The sequence below is a fragment of the Lepisosteus platostomus genome, chromosome 28 (assembly GCF_059453375.1).
Source record: "Lepisosteus platostomus isolate fLepPlt1 chromosome 28, fLepPlt1.hap1, whole genome shotgun sequence".
In the NCBI taxonomy this organism is placed as follows: Eukaryota; Metazoa; Chordata; class Actinopteri; order Semionotiformes; family Lepisosteidae; genus Lepisosteus; species Lepisosteus platostomus.
Window position 1 is genome coordinate 8,278,179 of NC_142638.1, and position 21,892 is coordinate 8,300,070.

The 21,892-nt window shown below is 41.0% G+C and overlaps 1 protein-coding gene across 2 annotated transcripts in view; it reads right to left on the minus strand.

Annotated features, from left to right (window-relative positions):
• Nucleotides 1-21,892, minus strand: part of crhr1 (corticotropin releasing hormone receptor 1) — a 95,690-nt gene that overhangs the window by 22,280 nt on the left and 51,518 nt on the right. For both annotated transcript variants that reach the window (XM_088623211.1, XM_088623212.1), the window contains exons 5-6: nucleotides 18,954-19,039; nucleotides 9,667-9,773 (exon numbers count right to left, since the gene is read on the minus strand). In XM_088623211.1, coding sequence (XP_088479337.1) covers nucleotides 9,667-9,773; nucleotides 18,954-19,039 — 193 coding nt within the window. The remainder of the gene's footprint in view (nucleotides 1-9,666; nucleotides 9,774-18,953; nucleotides 19,040-21,892) is intronic.

The following is a 21,892-nucleotide window of genomic DNA, read 5'->3' on the forward strand; positions in this document are numbered from 1 at the left end:
ACCACTTACTAAGGGACATGTTTTTTGAACATCATCTAATTAAAAACCTTGGATTCATTACAGGAAAGACATTCTGTTTTTTTTCATGTTCCATGCCTAGTGCTCTAGTATTTGTGTTCAAAAAGGGCAGAGCAGGAGTATTTTTGTAATTAACCAAGGCCAGGCTATTGCATCAGTAGAGTCCCTCACTCTCCTGGTCAGGTTCCAAGTTTCAGAAGGACCTTTGCTGAGATAAGTCAATAAAACAATCTCAGGAAGAAAAGGAAGGACCAGAAGATCCCACAGGTGAAATTGGACTCTGGGGCTCTTGTTTAATAAAATTATCTACCTGGTGCTCTTACAAAGGCCTAGGAGATGAGCAAGTGGTTTAAGGGTATGAGAAAATGAAAGAGAGAGCCTAACTTCTTTATCACCCACTTCTTTATTCCATATTTTACTGATTCAGGAACCCCTTCTTAAACCATTGCCTTCGGGGTCTTTAAGAGTCAATTTCTGCATGACAGGTGTCTTGCATTTTGGATACCTTAATACTTGGGCCATCTGGATTTGGAACAAAACCTCACCACATTCCCACCTTTCCCTTTGAGTGTCCTGAAGGCCTGGGATTTGTGAATTGTGGCTACAAAGATCAAAGAAGAAATTAAATTCAGGCATATTATGAAGACGCCAGTTATCACACCTTATCATTAAATGAATATTTTTGGTATGATTGTGAATTGTCTGAATTATAAACGTGCTACAGTCTAATATTGATCCTGCAAAAGCTAGAGGACACAACAAATTATGATTTTGGGGGTGAACGTTTTTTTGTGCTAAAATTAAATCGGTCTTTGAGCAAAGGTTATGTGCACCAGGAGGATTGGAAACCACTGGTGTAGATTCTGATCTGTAAAGCTGGAAATACTTACTGGAAAAGCATGTTTTAGCGTGTTTTTTGGAGCTCACGAGAGGCCCGACAGTGAACACGTTTAATGGCTCTGTAATCGGTGAATGAGGTTGCACAGTGTCTGGGGTGACATCTCTCGTAAAAGTACTGTCTCCCCATGGGTAGATTAATGGCCTGAATGGTTAATTCTCCCACATGATAGCCATAAATATTCATGTGGCAGGTTGATTGTTTTTTTCCATTTGATTCTCATGTCTTCTGCCTGGAAGTAGCGAGGCAGCAGGTTGTTGCTGGGTCTGTATTAAGGGGTGGGCTTGTCTGCTGCGGTGTGGAGGTCCACAACCTCGTCGGGGCTGGAATTAGGATGGAGGGCAGCCAGACCGCACACCCATGGATTAGCGGTTGGCTGTCCAGATCCCACATTGTTTCCATTCCCCCCCCATGTTCCTCTCGCTGCGAAACAAAACCCTGCCGCTATTTCCAGCGGATTCCCAGCCGCCGGAGTCTCCTGCTGTTTGTATCAAACAATCGATGCATTATAACATGAAAAATCAGCAGTGGCACTTTGAGGCCATTTTGCTGGAGCTGCTGTATTGCACTGAAAAGCGTTTGAAGCCCCACAGTCCAGACATCGCCAGATGGAGCCAGGTCTGTTTCAGTAGCTGGCTGTTGCCTGCATTCCCCAAGCTCTCATGCAGTGCTGTCCACTGAGTTTCCACTGGCTTGTCTGACCCTGTGAGCATGCAGTGTTAGCAAGAGAAGCACAAGTGCTGAGAGCAACACAGCTACAGTACACCTGCCACGGGCTGTCCGCAGTGACAAAAGGCCAGTGACTCAGTGGGGCACAGTTAGGGGAAAAGTGCATGAGCTTTCTTCCTTTCCTGTGCTCAGACTAGGCTGGCAGCGCTGAATGAATCAAGGTCGTTCCTAAATGGAGGCGGGAAATGGTGATTGCAGGAATACAAAATCAATTTTTTAGTGAAACACAGATCGCAGCAGCCCTCCGTAGTGCTGCGTTAGTCCATGTGTTAATTTCTGGCGTTTAAACATAGGCATTAGAATATAGGAGCCTGATTACCAGCCTTGTGGAGTGGTGTCATCTTAACCATCTCCAGCTCAACACCAGCAAGACTAAAGAAATGGTCATGTACCTTTGGAGGAATAAGTCTCCGCTGACCTCTGTTTCCATCCAGGGTGAGGACATAGTGAGGTGCAGTCCTACAAGTACTTAGGGGTACACCTGGATGATAAGCTGGAGTGGTCTGGTAACACTGACGCCCTGTACAAGAAAGGTCACGGCCGACTCTATTTTCTTAGGAGGCTCAGGTCCTTTGGTATGTGTGGAACACTGCTACGCATACCATCTTCTACGCTGTTGTGTGCTGGGGCAGCAGCATCATGGCAAGAGATGTAAATAGACTCAATAAGCTCATCAAGAAGCCTGGCACTGTGTTGGGGATGAGCCTTGACCCCCTGGTGGTGGTGGCGGAGAGGAGAATGCTGGCCAAGCTCACAGCCAGAACAACGCCTCTCATCCGCTACATGGGACTATTATTAGACAGCTGAGCACTTTTAGTAACACACTGCTCCAACTACAGTGCTCAAGGGAATGTTTTTGCAGGTCCTTCCTCCCAGCGGCTGTCAGACTGTATAACACTGCCCTAGGCTGGGCCTGTTAGCCCTTCATCTGCTCATCTATCTATGGACACTGCATTAATATACTGTTTATACTGAGGCATTTTCAATCTGTATATATATATGTGCATTTTGCACATCTTTTATTTAGTTTGACAGTGACTATTAGCATATGTTGCATAAAATTTTAGTCATTTTAATTTTAGTCTATTCTGATGTCTGTCTTGCTTGTCTCGGGCTGGGCCACTGTTTCCCTTCAGGATCAATAAAGTCTTATCTAATCTCTGAAAGCAATGCAGACAGATTAGCAGAAGGGTATAAGAATCATGTGCCTTTTGCCATCAGTGCCCATGGTAAGGAGAGCTTGTTTCATCTTGAGACATTCTTCATTAGGAGCTGCTTGGCTACAGACCCTACTAGAGATAATGAGGCACGTGACCTCGATTCATCTGAGCAACACCACTGCTCCTGTTAGACAAATCCTTCCGACGGTCAAAGCAAAGAGCAGCAGATGCACAGAAAACCGCCAAGCACGGCATAAACACCTAACAGAGAAGAACAGACACCAGCGAGGCTTCATCCCTACAAACCCTGCTTGATGATTGCAATCTGTTCTTTTGGCAAAGAACCACAAAACGTGCAGTTTTTTTTTGGGGGGGGGGGGAGACGCTAAATCTTAAACACCTCTTTCCTTTATGAATTGCCTCGGAATCTGAACCATAACTCTCGCTGCCCTCTTGGTCAGGGTGACCTTAAAATAGAAAGCTATCCTCTTCTTGGTTAATCTCTTCTGAAAAGCAGGACCTGTGGGGCCCCTTTCACCTGACTTTGCTAATGCTCCTACTCCATTCAGCTGCACAGCAACACTCGTCCAGTTTTAGTACAGAATCGCCAAACCGCAGAGGATAACCTCAGTCCGTCTTGCGTGAATCTGAAAATAATCATGTATATAATATTATATAACATAATAGTATTTTTATACTGTATTTAATTATGCAACAGTTTTTGTGTTATTTTTTGCTTTTAATCTTTTTCTCTCTCACGGGGTCTATTATGACTAAATTGCAAATCGGATTTAAAATCTTGAGAACTCAAAATACAGCAAGCATCTAATTTTCTCATTGCCCACTGCGAGAGTACGAGGGCCGTGTGTGGAGATGGAGCACGATCGGAGCACAGAATAACGCATGAATGGAGCAGGCAAGGGGCACAGAACGCCACACGACAGGAAGAGAACTCTGTGGGTGGGTAGGAGGCGAGGGTTCAGAGAAGAGGTTTCAGTCGCTGCCTCTCTGCATGGCCTTGGAGCCTCTTCAGACACCAGCACTGATATCTTGATTCTCTCCAACAGCGAACACTGCGATGAGGGCAGTGGGAATAGTTTGCTTTCAATTCTTGCTGTAACAGCCTACTGATGTGCTCACACTTCACAATATGTCAATCTCTCTGGAGGACATCAGAGAGTTGGCCTCTGCCCATTATTCCATACAGGACCATGTGGCTGCAAGTGCTACTTGCCTTTATCCTGTTTAAACATCAAAGACAATCCAAACGCTATAAAACAGGGCCTTCCTTGAATGGACTTTAATTTAAATTTTTCTACAGATAAAAACAACTTATGAATGTTCAGTGTGACAGAGATTGATGCCTAATTAAAACAGCATTTTTTTTCTGCACCTCCTATGTCTGTTTAAGAGGTGTCCTGTTCAGCATTGAAGTACAGGCTGACAGCTCTAATCGGAAGGTTGCAGCCGACCTGTACCAACCATGAATCTTATTGGGTGTTTGTATATCCATGTCATGATTGCCAGCAAACTGAAAATACAGACTAGGTTGTTTTTTTTGTTGTGGTGGTGGTTTCGGTGTTGAAGCACAGACAGTGAATAGTCATTTATGCCTGAAAGGTACCGCTGAATCACCGATGAGATGTTTGAATAAAGTGATAAAGCAACAGGTCGGCAAGTGGAATGCAGATGTGTAACTCTGCAGGAAAAAAGACCAAGTACAATAGCAGCAGTAAATGTTATTGGGGGCTTTCATGAAACGTAGATTAAATACTTATCTTTAATCCCCCTTACCAATATTTGCTTTAACTGGAGCTCCCTTAAACATTCCATGAAAGTCAACAAATGCAACAATTCTGTATGTATGGGAGTATCACAGAACCACAGAAAATCATTATCAGGTTAAATGCGCAGAATTGTAATATAATCCTTCTCAAAAGGTCTCTGTTTGTGTTTAAAGTATCACACTGAAGATAAATCTGATGTGTCATTTATTATAAAGACTTAAGAAGGAAATAAACGCACAGAAATATTGGCTTCTCTTTAGTTTCACATTACAGGGAATGTTGTTAAATGGTATTTTGTGGTCCTAGGGTGAAGCGCCCTTATTCTTCAGTTTCTAAACCTGATTAAGGCACATTGCAATGCAGTGTGCCGTGGAAAACAGCTCTCTAAATAAGGCCCAAACTGCCTGCAGAGAATGCATTTTAAATGCTTTTTTTGCTTTTCTTTTTGCATGGGTAAATTAAGTGTGACAGAACTTAGCTTACACTCCACAGAACAAGTCCACACAAGCAACACCAGCACAAATATGATAAAAACAGGACCACAGCTGTCAGGCTGCAAGGAAAACTAGGGATCCTATCTATGCCCTGTGTTTTCCCAGAAAGGTTAATGTCTGCAAAGAAGCTTATAAAGTCCCAGACAAAATGATTACAACACGCGAAATGGCATTTGAGACTTTTGTCATTTGCCTTGTACACGAAGAGGATTTCTTGCCCAGATATTTCCTGTGTAAGCTTGCCGGATAAGAAGTGGGACAGACGGGATAAGGTGATTAAGCAATACTGTAAGACTTGAATTGCTTGTAGGAAAGCTTGAAAACGATGCTGGGGTGCGGTGTTTTAGGTGGTGACTATACAAGCAGCTGCTTCTGAATGACATTTTTATGAGCTTTCTCTGCATGCCACACCTGTCTGTCTAACGCGCCCTCATATTAGCTTCTAGGAACGCAGTTTGTGATAGTCCTGCCCACGAGATACAGTTCAAGGAAAGGAAGTGGTGATGTCATGGAAGACTGCATTGTTTGGAGTAGGGCCCAACAGCCCACAGCTAAAAAAAACAACCTCAAAAACAACTCGCAAGCATCAGTCTTTCAGGAGGTTCCTCGACTTAAAGTACAGTTCAATGGAATGTCCTGTCACAGTAGTTCCGGTAGCAGATTATCCTTAGATAAAGTTCTTGGCTGTTCTTATTACTGTAATATACTGTATGTCTCTTTCTTGTGCTTTTTAATATCCATTCCATTTACTTTCCACAACACTCTGCTCTGTGAGTGCCCTGATGAAATTGTGCCACTAAAGTGCAGAGCAGAGTGAACGGCACCTCTTGTTGGGTTGTTTAAACATGAGATACAAAGGTGATTTAAAACACAGAGCATAAGAAAGGTCAACAGCTCTTGGGGGCTAAGTGATCAAAGGACCTCATGTAGCCACAATGCCAGGATGAAAACAGCCAGGACTCCCACAACTCTTTGTGTAAAGAAGGACCTCTTGTTCTGAGGTTTAAATGCACTTCCACAGTTTATTTAAACCCTATTATTTAAACAGGTCGTGTTAAATTCTCTGACTCACATATACATACACCCCTCTCGGGGCAGTTATAACGATTAGCATTAATTCATTTTTTAACGTACAGTATATAACAGTGGTGGAGCCCCTTGTGTTTATCAGTCAAAGGGCCATTGACTAATCTACTAATTTGTAACCCATTGATAATGAAGGAGTGTCTTATTAAAGTCGTCAATTGGGAAGTGAGTGCAAGGTCCATTATTTCACAAGGTTTAATATACGGAAAGTTGTTTTCTAGCCTTCATAACCTCAAAAGGGAAACCTATTGTACTAAAACACATTCCTGCCTATTCCTATTTAACGATTTGAATGAAGTGATGAGAGGGTGTGTTAAGAGTTCTTTTTTAATCTTACTTGGTGTTTTACACCCAAGCAAAGACCTCTAAGGCTGACAGCAGCAGGCTGTGTAATCCTTTTCGCTGATGACTCGAGTATGTACAGATGCTGGGCTGTCTTCTCTCAGGTACCTCCCAGGGCCCTAAAGCCACACGGCAAACAGGCAGAAGACCAAACCCAACAGGCCAGAAAACTGGCCTTGCATCCCAGTTTCCAATGCCTTCCAGCTCAAGGATTTATACTCCACCCATACCTACAGAGCCCTGTTACACAGGAATTTCTGGTGATTAGGAATTTCGGATACCCGTGATTTAACCTGCTGGATTAGAATTCCAGGTTATTAGGAATTTCAGATGCCCGTGATTTAACCTGCTAGAAGGTTTCAACCAGGCCGTCCAGACTAGGCTGTGTTCCTTTTTGTCATAGTGTGTGAGACGTGTTTCAGCTATATACGCTTCAGTTTTTCTACGGTAAATTACTTTTTAGCATATTCGGTTCCTACATCTCAAGATGTGTCGTGTTGGGATCAATCCTACCATGCCCTGGTATGTCTGCTCAGCAGTGTTTCACTGGTCACCTGGCTTCACTTTGTTTTTCCTGTGGTTCTCAGGGTTGGTTTAGTGCTTCATAACACGACCTTCCTGTGCTTTACAATGGTTTAAAAAGAGATTTGATTCATCCTGCTGTACTCTTGCTCATAGGCGACCCAGTAAACTCTGTTAAAGGTAGAAAAGAAAGCCTAATTTGGTCTGACCTTTCTGAAAGACGTACAGCCATTCACAAACTCTGCTCTTCCATGTTTTAATGAGATTGAGATGTGATAGAGAAAATGAGAGCCACAAGACCTATTGTATAAGATGAAAGCTAATGTGCTTTCCAATATAGCAGCACAATCTCCTCAAGTCACTGTTAGTTATGTTAAGTACTGTACTTTACTGTCATAGGCTTTCAAACACATATCTTAAATAGACAACAGCTGTTTGTGACAATAATTTTTTATGGCAGTGGGGTGGTAGCCAGGTGTCCTTGAAAAGCTTACCACACTATGAAAAGCCATCTATGTATTAATCTCATACTGCCCAGTCAAGTGACTGTAATTTGTATCTATATTCGATTAGCTAGAGAATGCGTTTTCCTTGTCAGCAGCTGCGAAAATCAATTTACGTGCTTATACGTTGTGACATTAAGTCACTTACTGTACATGATTCCAGAGGAGGTTTAGTGTCTAACTGAAATGAGAAGCACTAAGCAGTGGGCCAGTGATTCATATTACAAATCAGACAGCGGAGGTTTCACACATATTTATTTGTAAAACAAAAAAAGCCTAAAACCAAGAATGACCAAAGTTGGATTTTTAATTCTCTATAAAAAATCTATATGTTTAGCTTTTTTTTCTAACACTACACGAACTTGAGAATTCGCTAGGAGTTAATTTTAATATGAAGTGTGAACATTTGAGCTTTAACAATAAATGTTATTTTCCCATCCTGAAATGTCAATGCAGATCATCATTAGGCAAATAAGTGAATTCTTGGGAATAAATAATTAAAAGAAAAAACAGCAATCGCTGAGTGTAACTTTTGTTTATTTGCTATCTTTGCATCTTAATTCTCCACTATGCTGATGCACAATGGCTCTCTTAATCTTGCTTTTAACCTACAAGGCTGAATTGTTACGGAAACCAATTCTATTGCAGGAGGCACCTACTAAATTAAAATCAAACTGTAAAATTACAAGCAGATTTTTGGATCTGACAGAAAGGTTTCTGAAATACATGTTTTTCCTTAATGGTCTAAAACGTTGCCCTTGGGAATACTCATCAGACTTTCTTAAAATAAAGATTACACATGACAAGTTGTTTTAAATTAATTTTATAAAGACCTGTATAAAGAAACACAAAGTCAAAGTCAATATTTGCTCCATGATGTTTATAGATTTCCAACATTGGACATTGTCCAATGAGCTTGTTTAAAAATAAGTTTCTACCCAGGTTTACTTGTCATAAAAAATAGTTTTCAGTGAATTAGGGGTTGTGTAAACAGGCGATCATAATAATTGAATTGTATATGTATTTTATATTATGCATTTAATGTTGGTAATTTAGAGCTTTCCAATTAGTAGAACAAAGAAACCGCAATTAATCCATGATAACACAGATAAACATAGACAAGAAAACAAGTACTGTATGCACAGTTATATTAAAAACCAGGAAATCTTATTTAAAAAAAACAAGACTAGTAGTCTCAGGCTGAGCATTGCAAAGTTTGGGCACCTAAATATTCAAGATCTGTTCATCCACATTATGGCACTTTTTCATAAGAACACATAGCAAACCAGACTCCAACAAGCTGTGCTGTCAGGGTGTTCTGTTATGGCTCAGCAAGTCTTTCAGGCAGCAAGAAGCCAGAATATGTAGAGCTTTCAAAGCTGGGAGAAGGATTTTGAAAATAGTCCTAAATGTCACAGGAAGCCAGTGCAGGGAGGCTCAAACAGGAGTGATGTGCTTATAGTATATGATTAAAATTGTAGCATCTGAATTTTGACTGCACTGAAGTCTATAGTAATCTGATCTGGAGAAAACAAAGCAGTGGACTGGTTTCTCAGCATTTGACTGGGACAAGACAGGGTAAGTCTAGGTACATCGTAAAACAGGCAATATTCCGTAAAAAGGGACACGCTTATAATATATTGAGTGTCAGATATTTAAACTGGGGTGCAGAAGAGCATCAGGATTCTTCACCCGTGTAGCTGTCCACATTTCCAGACCATCGCCGAGCATGCTGATGTCATTCACGTGACACACTTTGACTGTACAGAGACAGCTCAGCCATATCATACAGCGGAATCATTCATGCATCAAAAAATCCCTACCGCTTTTGAGTGGCTAGCCCAATGCAGAAACAGGAAAGCTTTTAGAGAATCATCAGCCAACCCCCCTCCTTCCCTCTCCCCATCACCATGATCCAACCTTTTCTCAACTTCTCAACCTCCATGGGAGTCTAAAAAAAAGTCTCAGCAGCTCTCTGACAACACCTCGCCTGAAACTGCCATTCAGCTGTCAGATGCCGTTACGGAGGGCGCACACAGCCACTCGCTGTGAATCGAAAGCATTCTGAGGAAGGAGGTCTGGTCGGATCAAATTAGGAAGGCAGAAATACTGGAGAATGAGACTTACCTTAGCCGCATGAAAAGCACAAACGCTGCCAGCAGAGCTCCTAGTGAGATGCAGTGTCCCAGGTAGTTGACAATCACCGCAATGTGGTAGTGCAGCTTGCTCTTTTTCTGAAAAGACAACAAAGACGAGGCGGCTGGTAAGCTGGGCAGCGTGGAGGCAGGGCAGATTGACAGAATGATCACTTTGCTCTGCTGCCTCACTGCTCCAGCTCCCAGGTATGATTCTGGACTGGATCACCTGTCTGTGTGGAGCTTGCATGTCGCCCTAGTTTCCACCCAAATCCCAGAAACATAAATATTATGCTTGATTGGCTGCTCTAAATAGATTGAGTACCATTTTTTTTATGGGAGTTAAAGAGGATTTCCAATAATGAGTTGGGGGGGGAGGGTGAGATTGTTCCCTGTACAACTAATACAATACAATAGGACTATGAGAAATTTAACCACTTGGGCTACATTTCTTTCTCTCGTTTGTGACATTTTGCTTAGTCATTTTGTTAACTTTTCTGTGAGGAATCAGTACGCCTAACTCCACTCAATTTGATCCAGTTTAAAAGTTTGAATGGAGCTTGAATGCTATTAAACAGAACCGGAAGGAATAAAGCATTTGTGGGGATGTGAATTGTCTGAATAGATGGCTTCATTCATTTTTATGGCCAAAGCCATGAAGTAAAGTAAATATACATTCGGTGTGTACGAAAGAAGTAGGTCCAGAAAGATAGAGAATCATCTCCGAATCACATTCCCCTGAATGCCACGTTGAAAGAGCTGCCATCACCTGATACGTTGGGGAGAAGACAACTGGTCAGGTGATGACTTAAAAACCAGGAAGCAGAAAGTTTTTGTTTTGAGGGCAGATCTTCGGTTGTGCAATCTCACCAGAGAGAGAAGGAAGATACTCAGCATGGACTGTGCAGGATAGAATCTGTGAAGTTTTGGAGTCAGTGACTTTGGAAGATGCTCAAAGAGGACCTTAGGCTTTTGTTTTGTGGTGGCTTTGCATTGATTCCTCATACTGCAAATAAAAAGCACTGGTTTTATCCCTGATGGCTGCATTTCTTTTCCCAAGGCCCATGTCTTAAAAAAGATCACTTGCTACAGCACCACAGCCTCTGGGTGTCTGGCAGCTCTTAAGGTCCTGAAAGAACCATGCCTCAGCGACTGACAGGGTTGCAGCTGAAAATACTTTGTTGTAAGTTTCTGGGGGGTTCATGCAGATTCTCTGTGTACCCATAGACTCACTCAAGATCTGCTCAGGGAACACTATGTAGAAGAAGGGAAGGGTGTAGAGTCTTTTTTTAACAATGTCTGGGATTTGGAAGATGTTTAATTTAATTTGACAGCAGATTTTTCCCCCCCACTTAGCTGTAACTTTAAGCATTCTGTGCATAATTCAGCACTACCTCTCGCTTATTTCTCGCGCATCATTAGGCTCTACTGCTAAAGATGTAGTTGACTTTCTCAGTTAACATTGCAGAGTATTGACCTCTATGTGTTCCCCTCACAAAAATAACATTCTTAAAAGCAAGTACAGTATTTTAACAAGGGCAAGAACCTAGGGTCTGATTCCAGTCTGCATGAATTCCACACAATTCATTGGACCTCCTTAAAGTCAGACATTCAGAAACAGTCCTGGTCCAAGCACTTCTCTGTAGCACCTCTCTGCTGTGTGATCTTGCTTGGTTTCTCATCATTTCCACTCTTGCTGTAATCGTTTTAGCTTATATACTGTATGTTTTGAATGTTTAAGCGGGAAGCAAAAAAAGGAGGGAATTAATAGGGAAAACAAGCCACTGGACCAAGCAATCCATTCGGCTTTTTCTCTGATTGGATTTTACTTTCTCTCCTACGTAATCTGTCACATGGCTGGATTTCTGTAGAAAGGCTGTGGGACACATGTTCAACAACACAGCTCTTCAGTTCAGTAAACACCATCTTCACTGCCGTCTGCGTCAGAGCATCAGTTTACATACTGTACTGTCTCCACACTTGCCAGCACATATTAGCGGAGGGGTAATGACCGTGTGACATCATCCTTAACCTTTTGTCACAGAAACAGCATCCAAAACATCGGATGTTTTGATTGCCTTTCTGTGAGGCGTCTATGAATGTTTAACAACAACTCTGGAATTAATCTGGGTTCCAACAACGCAGTGCCGAAGGATCTAAGTTTGCCTCTGTGTGTGGGGCCGTGTCTGTCGAAACTGATATGTTTCCACATTGCTAAATGTGACCCCTGTGCAATGACTGAGAACCGAGCCACATGGTCCAGAATGTACATTTTGTTTAGTCCATATCAGTGATGTATGTGTTGCATCAGGGGCACCAATTACTTGACATCAGGAAGCCATGTAACTCATTCTTCCTAACAGCATCTATACCTAATGTTCTGTAGCCCTGGTTGAAAGAACAGAATCTCTTACAATCTCAATGATGAGGACGGAGTGTGTGTAAAAACATCAAGAACTAGGTGCTCTTGATGCTGGTTTAGTAAAGCTCTGACCGCCTAAGGGTCCTTTACCTCACTAGAGAAACCCTCACTTCAGAAACAAACACTTACTCTAGCTGGGAGTTTTAAGAGTCCTCCAGCTGGAAACAATTCTTGTCATACAGCAGTGAAGAAATCACAACATTTGTGGCACAATAACTACGAGCAAAAATAGCCCGACTGTGAGGAAGTTGAAATCCGATACATTCTGAGACTGCTGTATCCTGACCTCTTTGTAAATTTGCCCACCAGGGCATCATATCAAAAATATCTTCAGGGTGTACTCCTGCACTGAGCCTTGAGGTAGACTCAAAGTGCTTATATCCTGGGAAGACAATAACGTTGTCCAAGCCTGTTATTAGTTATGCCCTTTGGAGGTTTGAGTACATCTTCCTACAGCGACCTTGCAGATATACTGACTTCAGTTCCACCAGCCATCTTTGGAAAGCCTGGATTGTCACAGGCACTTAAGGCCTGTTTCAATGACATTCGACGTAGCAAAGAGATCCAGGGTACCTCGGGCTGTTTCCTTCAGTTAGTTCTTTTGTTTTCTATTGTTTTCTAGAGATGACTGAGCCTTGAGGCTTTCTTAAAAAAAGGGGGACAGGAGGAATATTTCCATTTTCCCTGTAAGTTTGTTCCCAAATGAGAAGCACAGTTCTGGCCTGCTAGTCATTAAGCCCTGCTAATCTAGTAGTGGAACCAAGTTCTTCAGTTGTTTCTGAATGGCTACTGTATTTCCAACTGGCTGTACTGTTTGCCAAGGAATTTACTCTGTCTGCAATTTCTCTTTCTGGACAAAATTCAGCTGCATGTGTAACAAGTCTCAGTGTAAATCAATTGATTTTTTCAGAGGCAAGTTTGAATCCTGAATCCAACCTCACGCCCTACAAAGATTGATTAAGTGAGAAGTGTGTCTGTGCTGAAGCTTGTAGGATATCTTTTTCCTGGAGTACAGCATGTAACTTAAATCTTTTGACCAGTATGCTGTAGTCATGATAATTGCACATGAAGCTTCGATAAAGCTCAGGCTGCCTGTGTGCTTTTGTTTGTGACACAATTTTTACAGAAATTTAAGTGCTCACACCTACGTGTAACTGAGTTGCACACATTGTGAATTTCATCCCCAGAAGAGCCAGGATCTAGCAAAATGCTTCGCAGCGTGAAGTGCTTTTTCATGTACAGAACTGCGAAGTGGGCACTGGGGCTGTTTCATTCCTGCAATGCAGTGTGAAGACAAACAGGACTCCTGAGGAAAAGTAGGTCAGAAAATAAGCTTCAGCTCCTCTTGGATTCGCTGTTAGCGTGGAGGTCGGTAAAGCCCACAGAGAGGATGGAAATCTATTTTCCCCTAACTGACTGGAACTTCTCCCTTAGTAGCACAATGTCACCCCAATGGGGTAATTATGATAACTTTTGACATCTCTCTTTCCCATTACAAGTGGGTTCAGTGCTTGTTAAACACTCAGTTCCCCATTCTCCCTGCCTGTTTCTATTGGATAGGGTCGCAGTGACTCCACACTAGAACTGCCTGCGATGCACACTTCTGTTTCTCAGGTAACAGCGCTCGATAAAGAAATCCAATCTACTTTTTCTGCACAAAGAACTGAAAATTCACACCCACCGTCACTGATGTGCAATTCTAGCAAGGATTTATGGAGTCATGGCCAGTTTCCTGTCCTCAGATGGTTGAAATTAATTCTGTGGGTTGTGTTTTTTTTAAATAACCTTTAACTTTTTAATTGAACATGTGAGACTTGGCTTGGGTTTCTAGGGTAATCATCTCCTCTATAAATCCGGGGATTGTCAAGTCACTCCTGTGTTCGAGAAACCGTCAGCTGTGACCATCTCTGGTCTCTGGTGTCAGTTTTCCAAAATTCTTCTGTGCTCCTCTAATTAAGAAATAACCTCGAGGTAGGACTCTGACTCACTTCCTCTGCTTGCAACACAAACTGGCTGTCACATTGCATGTCACCTCAATCCCATCATTCCTTCTACATCTGGCCTTTCTATGGAGTACATACTGTATATACAATACACTGAAAATAGACTTACACAGTTTATATATTCTAATTCTAGTACCTGTGAAGCAGTAGGTGTTAAGCCTAAGGGGATGTAAGCTTTTCCCCCTTGTCAGAAACTGAGAATTGTACATTTATAGACTATTTTAACATACATGATCTACTTTCAGGGTTCCATTTAAGCATACACACCATTCGTGTGTATTTAGCTATGAATTAGATTGATTGTCTTATCAGAATGTGAAGAACTTTAATACCCCACCGAGAATATAGAAGGTGTTTACTATGGTACACCCTGTACAGCGAAGGATACACTAGGATAGAAAAGTCAAAGAATCTCACCATAAATTATGTCATAAATAACTTCGACACTAAGCTGGGGACAAAAGGAAAAGAGTTTCAAATGGCAGTGATTAAGCCTCTGATGTTTATGTGGTATCATTAAAAAGGTTACCTCTGGTTTATGAGCTGCTAGTCTTGATTTACATAATATTATTCACTCTGACAGTTACATCAAAGTTTGGTACTTTCAGACAGACTTAAACAGGAAGTGAAGTCTCAAATATCTCTCTAATGATTACGAATGGTAAATGTACCAGCCCTTCATATAGACCCAGGCAGGAAGTGACATCATCTCTAACAGCTGGCATGGGGTCCTCTTCCCTGTGTTGGTACACAAAGAGTGCTAATTACTTTTAACTGTAGAACAAAATGCAAGAACTTCCATAAATGAACCACTGTTCAGTTGTTGGAGTGAATAACTGAATGAATACATACGCAGACATTACACTGCAATGCCTCAGAAAATAAACTCAGTTATATGGAATCCATAATATGCTTATATCTTTTACAGAGAGGACTTTTACCAGAATGTTTTACAGAGCTGCTTCTATTAAAGAACTAAATTACATTTTGGAGAACTGGATCATATTCTCATCACATTGAGCTTTACATATGTTTGCTTGATTATATCATTCCATTAAGTCTATTAAATTGATTTTTTTACAGATATCATATACATCTGAGAGAGTGGTGTTTTATGAGAATATAATTGAGTGCCTTTCTCAGAACTGTAGAACAGGATGACCCTTTAGGTCAAATAACAGCGCAGTGCTGAATGTATCTCAGGCCACTGGCGCTGAAACACAATCAGACTCCTCTGTCTGCTTCAATGCGGACTAACCATCTCTCTTTTATTTGAAACTGAAATTGATTGAAGCAAAAGGAGAGTCTTGAAGAAATTAGGAATAGTATTTTCCCCCTCTGAATTGTAAATGGAAATAGAAAGCAATAACTGAAGGACTGGATGTACAAATAGGTCCTTTTTCTGCCACTTATGTTTTGATTCAAGTAGGAAGCATATTCAACAGTCAGATTTAGAGCTTTACTTAGACTAAAATATAATTGAATTTTTCTGATTACCTCTTATTTTCAGGATGCACCTGTTAAATCCTCTTGTTCTTTTGTAAACTGTAAAGCTTCTACATTCGTTTTCTGAATTGGTGATGAAAACTGAACTCTTCTAAAAGATGTCATACAGGCGTGTTGTTAAATTGCCCACCTCTTGCTATATAACCAAGCATTCTGTTTGGTTTTCTATTGCTTCTCTACATTGTCCCAATAATGACAGAAACGAATATGCAATATTGATAAAGAATTATCCAATATTGACGGAATTCCTTGTCTAACACAGTGCATGTTAATGACATCTTCTATAGTACAAATCGGTCTGAAACTATTCCTTTAGTATTTCAGTATTTGTAGTTCTATTGCAGCAGGTTCAAATGCACCTTTACAGCCTGTGTATTGCACAGGCTCCCATTAGGTTTTATAAATGGTAACTTGGATATTGACATCTGATCAATCAATTATTTGTCGATTGTATTGCAATGGTGTGGACTAAAACAAAACTTCACCCCAATCTCCAGTCACAAACTGAAAAACTGTCATCACAGGAAGGCCAAAATGGTGCACTCAGGAGAACATCCCCAGACATAAAGCTGTTATTAATATCTTAGTAGATTAATACATTTGTAAAGGGTCAGATTTTTGTCTTATATCCCCTTCAGAGTCTCCGACGAAGGGAGTAGTGGTCAGGGCTCGAGACCCGTATTTTGAAGATTGTAGGCTTCAGTGCTCAGGTGGAGCCCTGCTGTTGCACTCTTGCGCAACGTGTATCACTCAGTCTGCTCCAGTCAAATCAGTTAATAATGAGAATACTTCTACTTTTCTAGATTGTACAAAACCCTTCTGCAGCTCGCGTCTGCTTTGTATTTCTTGCCAAGACCCTTCATAGCTGATACATCGCTATCTTTTCTCGACCACTTCCGGTGTGCCTTTACTTCATGAGAGGCGAGCTTTCTTGCCGTTTCCCAGAAAGTGGGGGGATTATAAATGTTCTGCCTAAAGAATTATATTTTGCCATGTCGGCTTACACCCGCCAAACAATTAATGTCCCATTGTGTGCAGACCCAGCTGCGGGAACAGAGATATTAATTTGTCTCATTTTTTTTAGAAACAGATGGCAATGTGTGCAGGCATCCTGCAGCAGCTGTGGCCTGGAGAGGGTGAAATACCTTCTGAGATGCTCTGAAGTATTACCTGGCCTTCCAGTTCCACAGCTCAGTTTCATTTCTGCAGCAAACGGAGCCATTTGAAAATTTAATGATGAGTAATAAAATAATGATAATGGCTGGAGAGGTAAGAACAATAGGAGTTATTGCTTCCAGTTTCCAGTGTCATGTGCAATTTGCAGTTCCCATCTCAAATACTCTTGTCACCTCATTGCAATGTAGGAAAGCTCACAAATAAGACATTTGTTCCCTCTAGATCAGTGTTTCTCAGTCTTTTCCATCACAGAGCACACTTACATGAATATAAAACCACCTCTCCACATACACATCACAATCCTGAACACATTATTATAAATTTTAGAAAACTCATTTCAATGCTACTTCAATGTCTAACCGAGTTTGTATATATATACTATATTGATTTTTGTAAATTTTTTATATGCCACAGTAAGTTAAATATTGAAAAAATATTAAAGATGTTCTTAAACAGAAATTGCAATTGAGCTTAATATGTGTACTGTATATTTAATCATGTGTATATGTAACCATTGTGACCTTGGTGGTTGCAATTAACTATTTAATTGAAACCTGTAATACTGAGAGCTCTTGCACAGACACTCTGTTTATTTTGTTCCAGTAAACGCACGTGATTCCCATGTGAAGAACTTAGAGCATGGCCTCAGTATGTACACCAGACGTGCAACATGATACTCTGGTCACTCCACAAAACTAATTTATACACAGCATCTAACTTATTGATATGGCCTTATAAAGCCAGACAAAAATGAAATATATTAACCACATCATTGTGAACTAATTGCCAAGACCTTTGTTTGGGAAAGAGCACTTTTAAAAAAAAAACACAAGCAACAGAAGAAAACACAACAAAACTCAAAGGAAGAAGGGAGGATCCTTTTTTTAGCTGCTATCTGTTAGGTTTTAAACTGCTGTCCTCTCTGTTGGTACTGACAGTGACGCTACTCTCACTGACAACACTGTCAGCTTACAGACCCTTGTTGAGTCACATAGTCACCAGTGTGTGGGGACAGAGGTACCCTAGACTATTCAAGGTTAAACCACTCTGGAAGCCCTTGCAAACTTGTGTCACTTTTTGGGGAATTATTACAGTCAGCTAATGACACAACCCAAAATGAATAAGCGGTGTCTGGACTACAGGGCTCATCCTGAACTCTCATTGAGTGTTTCCACTCAGGATGCCATATTTTTGTAATGCAAAACAAGGCACATCTTCAGGATAAGAGCAGATGCAACCAAAAAGCTGTCCCGGTCCTCGATGAACAAAAATGTAGTCAAAAACAAAATATTGTATCAGACATTTAGAAGGTAAGTGTATCTGGCACATCTTTAGACAAACTTGTTTGTGAAAATGGGTGCTGCTTGCAACCCATTTTTCAGACACAGAGGGATGGAAGGCTTCAGTTATGATTGGAAGAGCAGAACCACTGCATTAACACCTTTGGTTTTGCTTGAGCAGAGATCCGATTAGTGCATCAGGCTTTTAGGTTGAAACTCTAGAGGCTTATATCTGAATTCTGTCAAAAAGAACAGGAGTGACAACTCAGAAACTGACACATTAAAAAAAAAAACAATGCCAGGGGAAAAAACAAACCTCCTTCACTTAGCGTTGAGGAACAAAAGCCAATTCTCCAAAAGCTCGCAACAATTGCTCAGTGTGAAAGGGGACAGTTTTGGAACTACTGATGAAGTCCATCTCTGTAAATTAATTCGGCCACAGTCTAACCAGTGGCATTTCATTTTGAGAAAGAAGTTTGTTTTTCTTCCAAACTTACAGAAGTGACAGAACGACACAATTTTAAATAAAACTCCCCCCCTCCCCCTAAACATAAAACAAGAAACTTTCAAAACATTTGAAAAAATCATGATGGGTTAAATTCACCTTTTCCAGATCTACAGTATGTTGATATACTGATATACTGTAGCTGTTGCCTGCTAGGTTTGAACCACTTAAGGGTGAATGTCAAACGCTGACTGTCATATATCATTTTGATCATTTCCCCCCTGCTCATTACTGATTGCAATGCCTGTCCAAAACTTGTGTTTGTGTAGAGGGAGAACTGGGCCTTCAAAACTGACAGGGAAAATTGTACCAAAGCAGAAAATCAGGCCGTCTGGGGGATGGAATTGTGTGAGCTGGGTGCAGTTTGTCTGGGTGTTTATACTTTACCTCCTCGTTTAGTATCTCCTGGCACTGGGAGTAATTACCCTTCATGGCCCAGGTCCCGTTCGATAGGCATTCTCTGTAGACATTATCTGCAAAAGACAGAAGGCGGGTGTGATTGTGTCTCAGAATACAACCAAATATTCTGTAAGCAAACTGTGCAAAACGCTAAAATGCAGGAGATGCCCTGTGATACATACTGTATGGTATATGGTACGGGTGCTCGTTTTATTCTGCCATGGCATTGAACCCACGTATACATTAAATCAATTCTGACAGCTGTCACACCCTTCTTTAAAATCCACCTGCCCCTTACAGGGAAACAAATTACATATGTAGGCCACATGATGCAACAGTTGTTCTAAGGCGCTAGGTTTTACAGAAAGTGGATTTTTCATAGATTTTATTTTCAAAAGGCTTCACTGTACATGAGGTGATAAAAAAACATCTCAGAACCCATCCATTCATCCATTATCAGGAAGTCTCCTGTTCTTGACAGCACAGAGCCACTCCTGGAATCAGGACTCTACCCCAGTAGGGGTGTCAGTCCGTGATGGAATAATTTACCTCCCCCTCCTTTGAAAAAGCAATTATAAAATGTTTTTTTTAATTCTACAACAAACGCAGCATGCTTGATTGATGGTAACAGACGTTTTCAGGTGCCCTCCAGATTCTTATTATAGGCTCTCATTTGTTGCACCAGCTTTGCTTTCTCAGCATAGAGAAAAGATATAAAAATAGTTCACTGGCTAATGCAGAGATGTATTAATGTTTCTATATCTGTTACAGAAACAAAGGCTGTTTCCCTGGAGCTTAGCCCTGCATAAAGTACATGCAATAATTTTTCAACCCAAAACAGATACAGTATGTGTCTGACGGAAAAAGAACTTCATTTCAGCCCAGGCTGGCTAGTTTTATAGTCACTGGAAAACAAATGGATAGTCTGATTTGGAACTATTGCACTGCCTTTGTGAACATTTACTACGGCAAATCTGTATAGTGCTTTTTCAGTTTTTCCAGTTTTGCTACAGCTTCGCCATGCTTCTGTACAGATAACATGCATTTTCGTTAACAAGCATCATGTGTAACCATGCTTTTGTATACGTTACCAGGTTTTACCATGATTTGACTGTCTTGATAAACCACAAATCGCTTTTGTATGGTACGACCCCTTTGGAGCTGTTGGCTTTTCATGGTCTGCAAGGAGCTGTATTTCACAAAGTATGACCCCACAGTACAAATACAAATAACTCTGTTCATGCCTCCAGCCCAGGATGTTACAGGATGTGCCCTGTGCCTCCAGGCTCAGCTCCAGATCAATAACACCTCACCAGGATAAAACAGTTTCTTGATAATGCACGACTGAATTGATTTTATGTTTTTTTAAAATCACATTGCATAAATTATTTGTTAACATTGCTCTGTGCCAATGCATGCATTGGGCTTTGTGAAGATGAATAAACAGGTAGTTGTAGCCACCAATAATGCAGATTAATTTAACAACAAGTGCAGTTCAAACTCCAGAACCTGGTCCTGTATTGTTCTCAGGTCTGTGTCTTTATTCGAGCCCTGCAGCAGTCCTTCTGTTATTCCTGTTGATGGTGAGCCAGTGACATTTACTGCAGACCATCATCAATCAACACCCACAGCATGTTCAATTTATTGTCAATAAGAACTACATTAATATGTGACAAGCTGCACTGCGGTTATTAATCACATCACCTGTTTGCTCAGTGCTGTGGCATTGCATTATTAATAGCAAATGCTCACATGTTAGATGCTATTTCAGAGGCTGCTAAACCGAGATCAATACAAATAAAGAACTATCACTATAATTAGACAGGGGTTTAGGTCTATATTGCACATTGTCATTACACTCTTTATGCATTGAACGCTGGCTGGTTCTCTGCAATTTATTGACTGTCATGGGGATTTAAGCCAACCAGTCATCTTACTGGGTAACAAGACTTTGTAGGACTTCATCTGCCTGGGTATCTTGTTTCATACACCTTAAGCATTTACCCTTTACCTACACAACTACTGGACAGCTCTTTAGCCAAAGTTAATGTAGCCAATAACCTGACCCCTTTAAAGAAAGGATAGTTCTTTGGATCAATTATCTACTAAGTAACAAAGGGGCTATATGGGCCAATGGGCTTACTCTCGTTGGGTGCCAGTGGTTCCCAGTTTGATAGTTAAGTGTATTTCCTCCAAAAAAGCATTGCTAAGATATATTTCTGGGCTTGCACAGAACAGACTGGTACTTGGCTGTAAACCACATCATTCCCTGTACCTGACCTTGAGCATGACTCAATCATTCGTGGCAGAAACACAGACACGTCCCCCTGTACAGCTTATTGATTTCTAATCCACTACTCCAATAAATGAAACCCTGACGAGAGACCGGGCAGGGCCAGGATGGATAAAAAAAAGGCAAAAGAAGAAAAACACTCAACTTTTTGGAAAAAGTCCTGATTAACCATGGAAGCTCGGCGCTTCAGAAATCGACTAATCTCCAAACAGGCTGAGCCTGAGAAAGCTACAGCTACACTGTTACCTGGAGCACTTGATGCTCTTTCAGAACACTGAAGGCTTTGATTAATGTCTGGTTTCAGACAAGCCTTATTGCCCAAAAGCAATAATTTGAGGCAGTTATCTTTAGGCACAGGCAGCCTTCCCATCAAGCTCACCAAATGGGCATTAAATAAGCCTGATTAATGCATCAGGGGCAATTTTTTTGAAAATCACACTTGCATTCGATACGCTTTACCCCTTCAATATTATTAAATAGAACTTTTTTAGATATAATACTAACAAGGTTTTTTTTTAATTCAGTGGCACTTTAAAGCACTACCCAGCTGACGGTAAAGGGGGACAGACACATCTGACATTCCTGGGAAAGCGTGACTGCGTCGGAAAAACACTCCTGGGACTGATTTCCAATT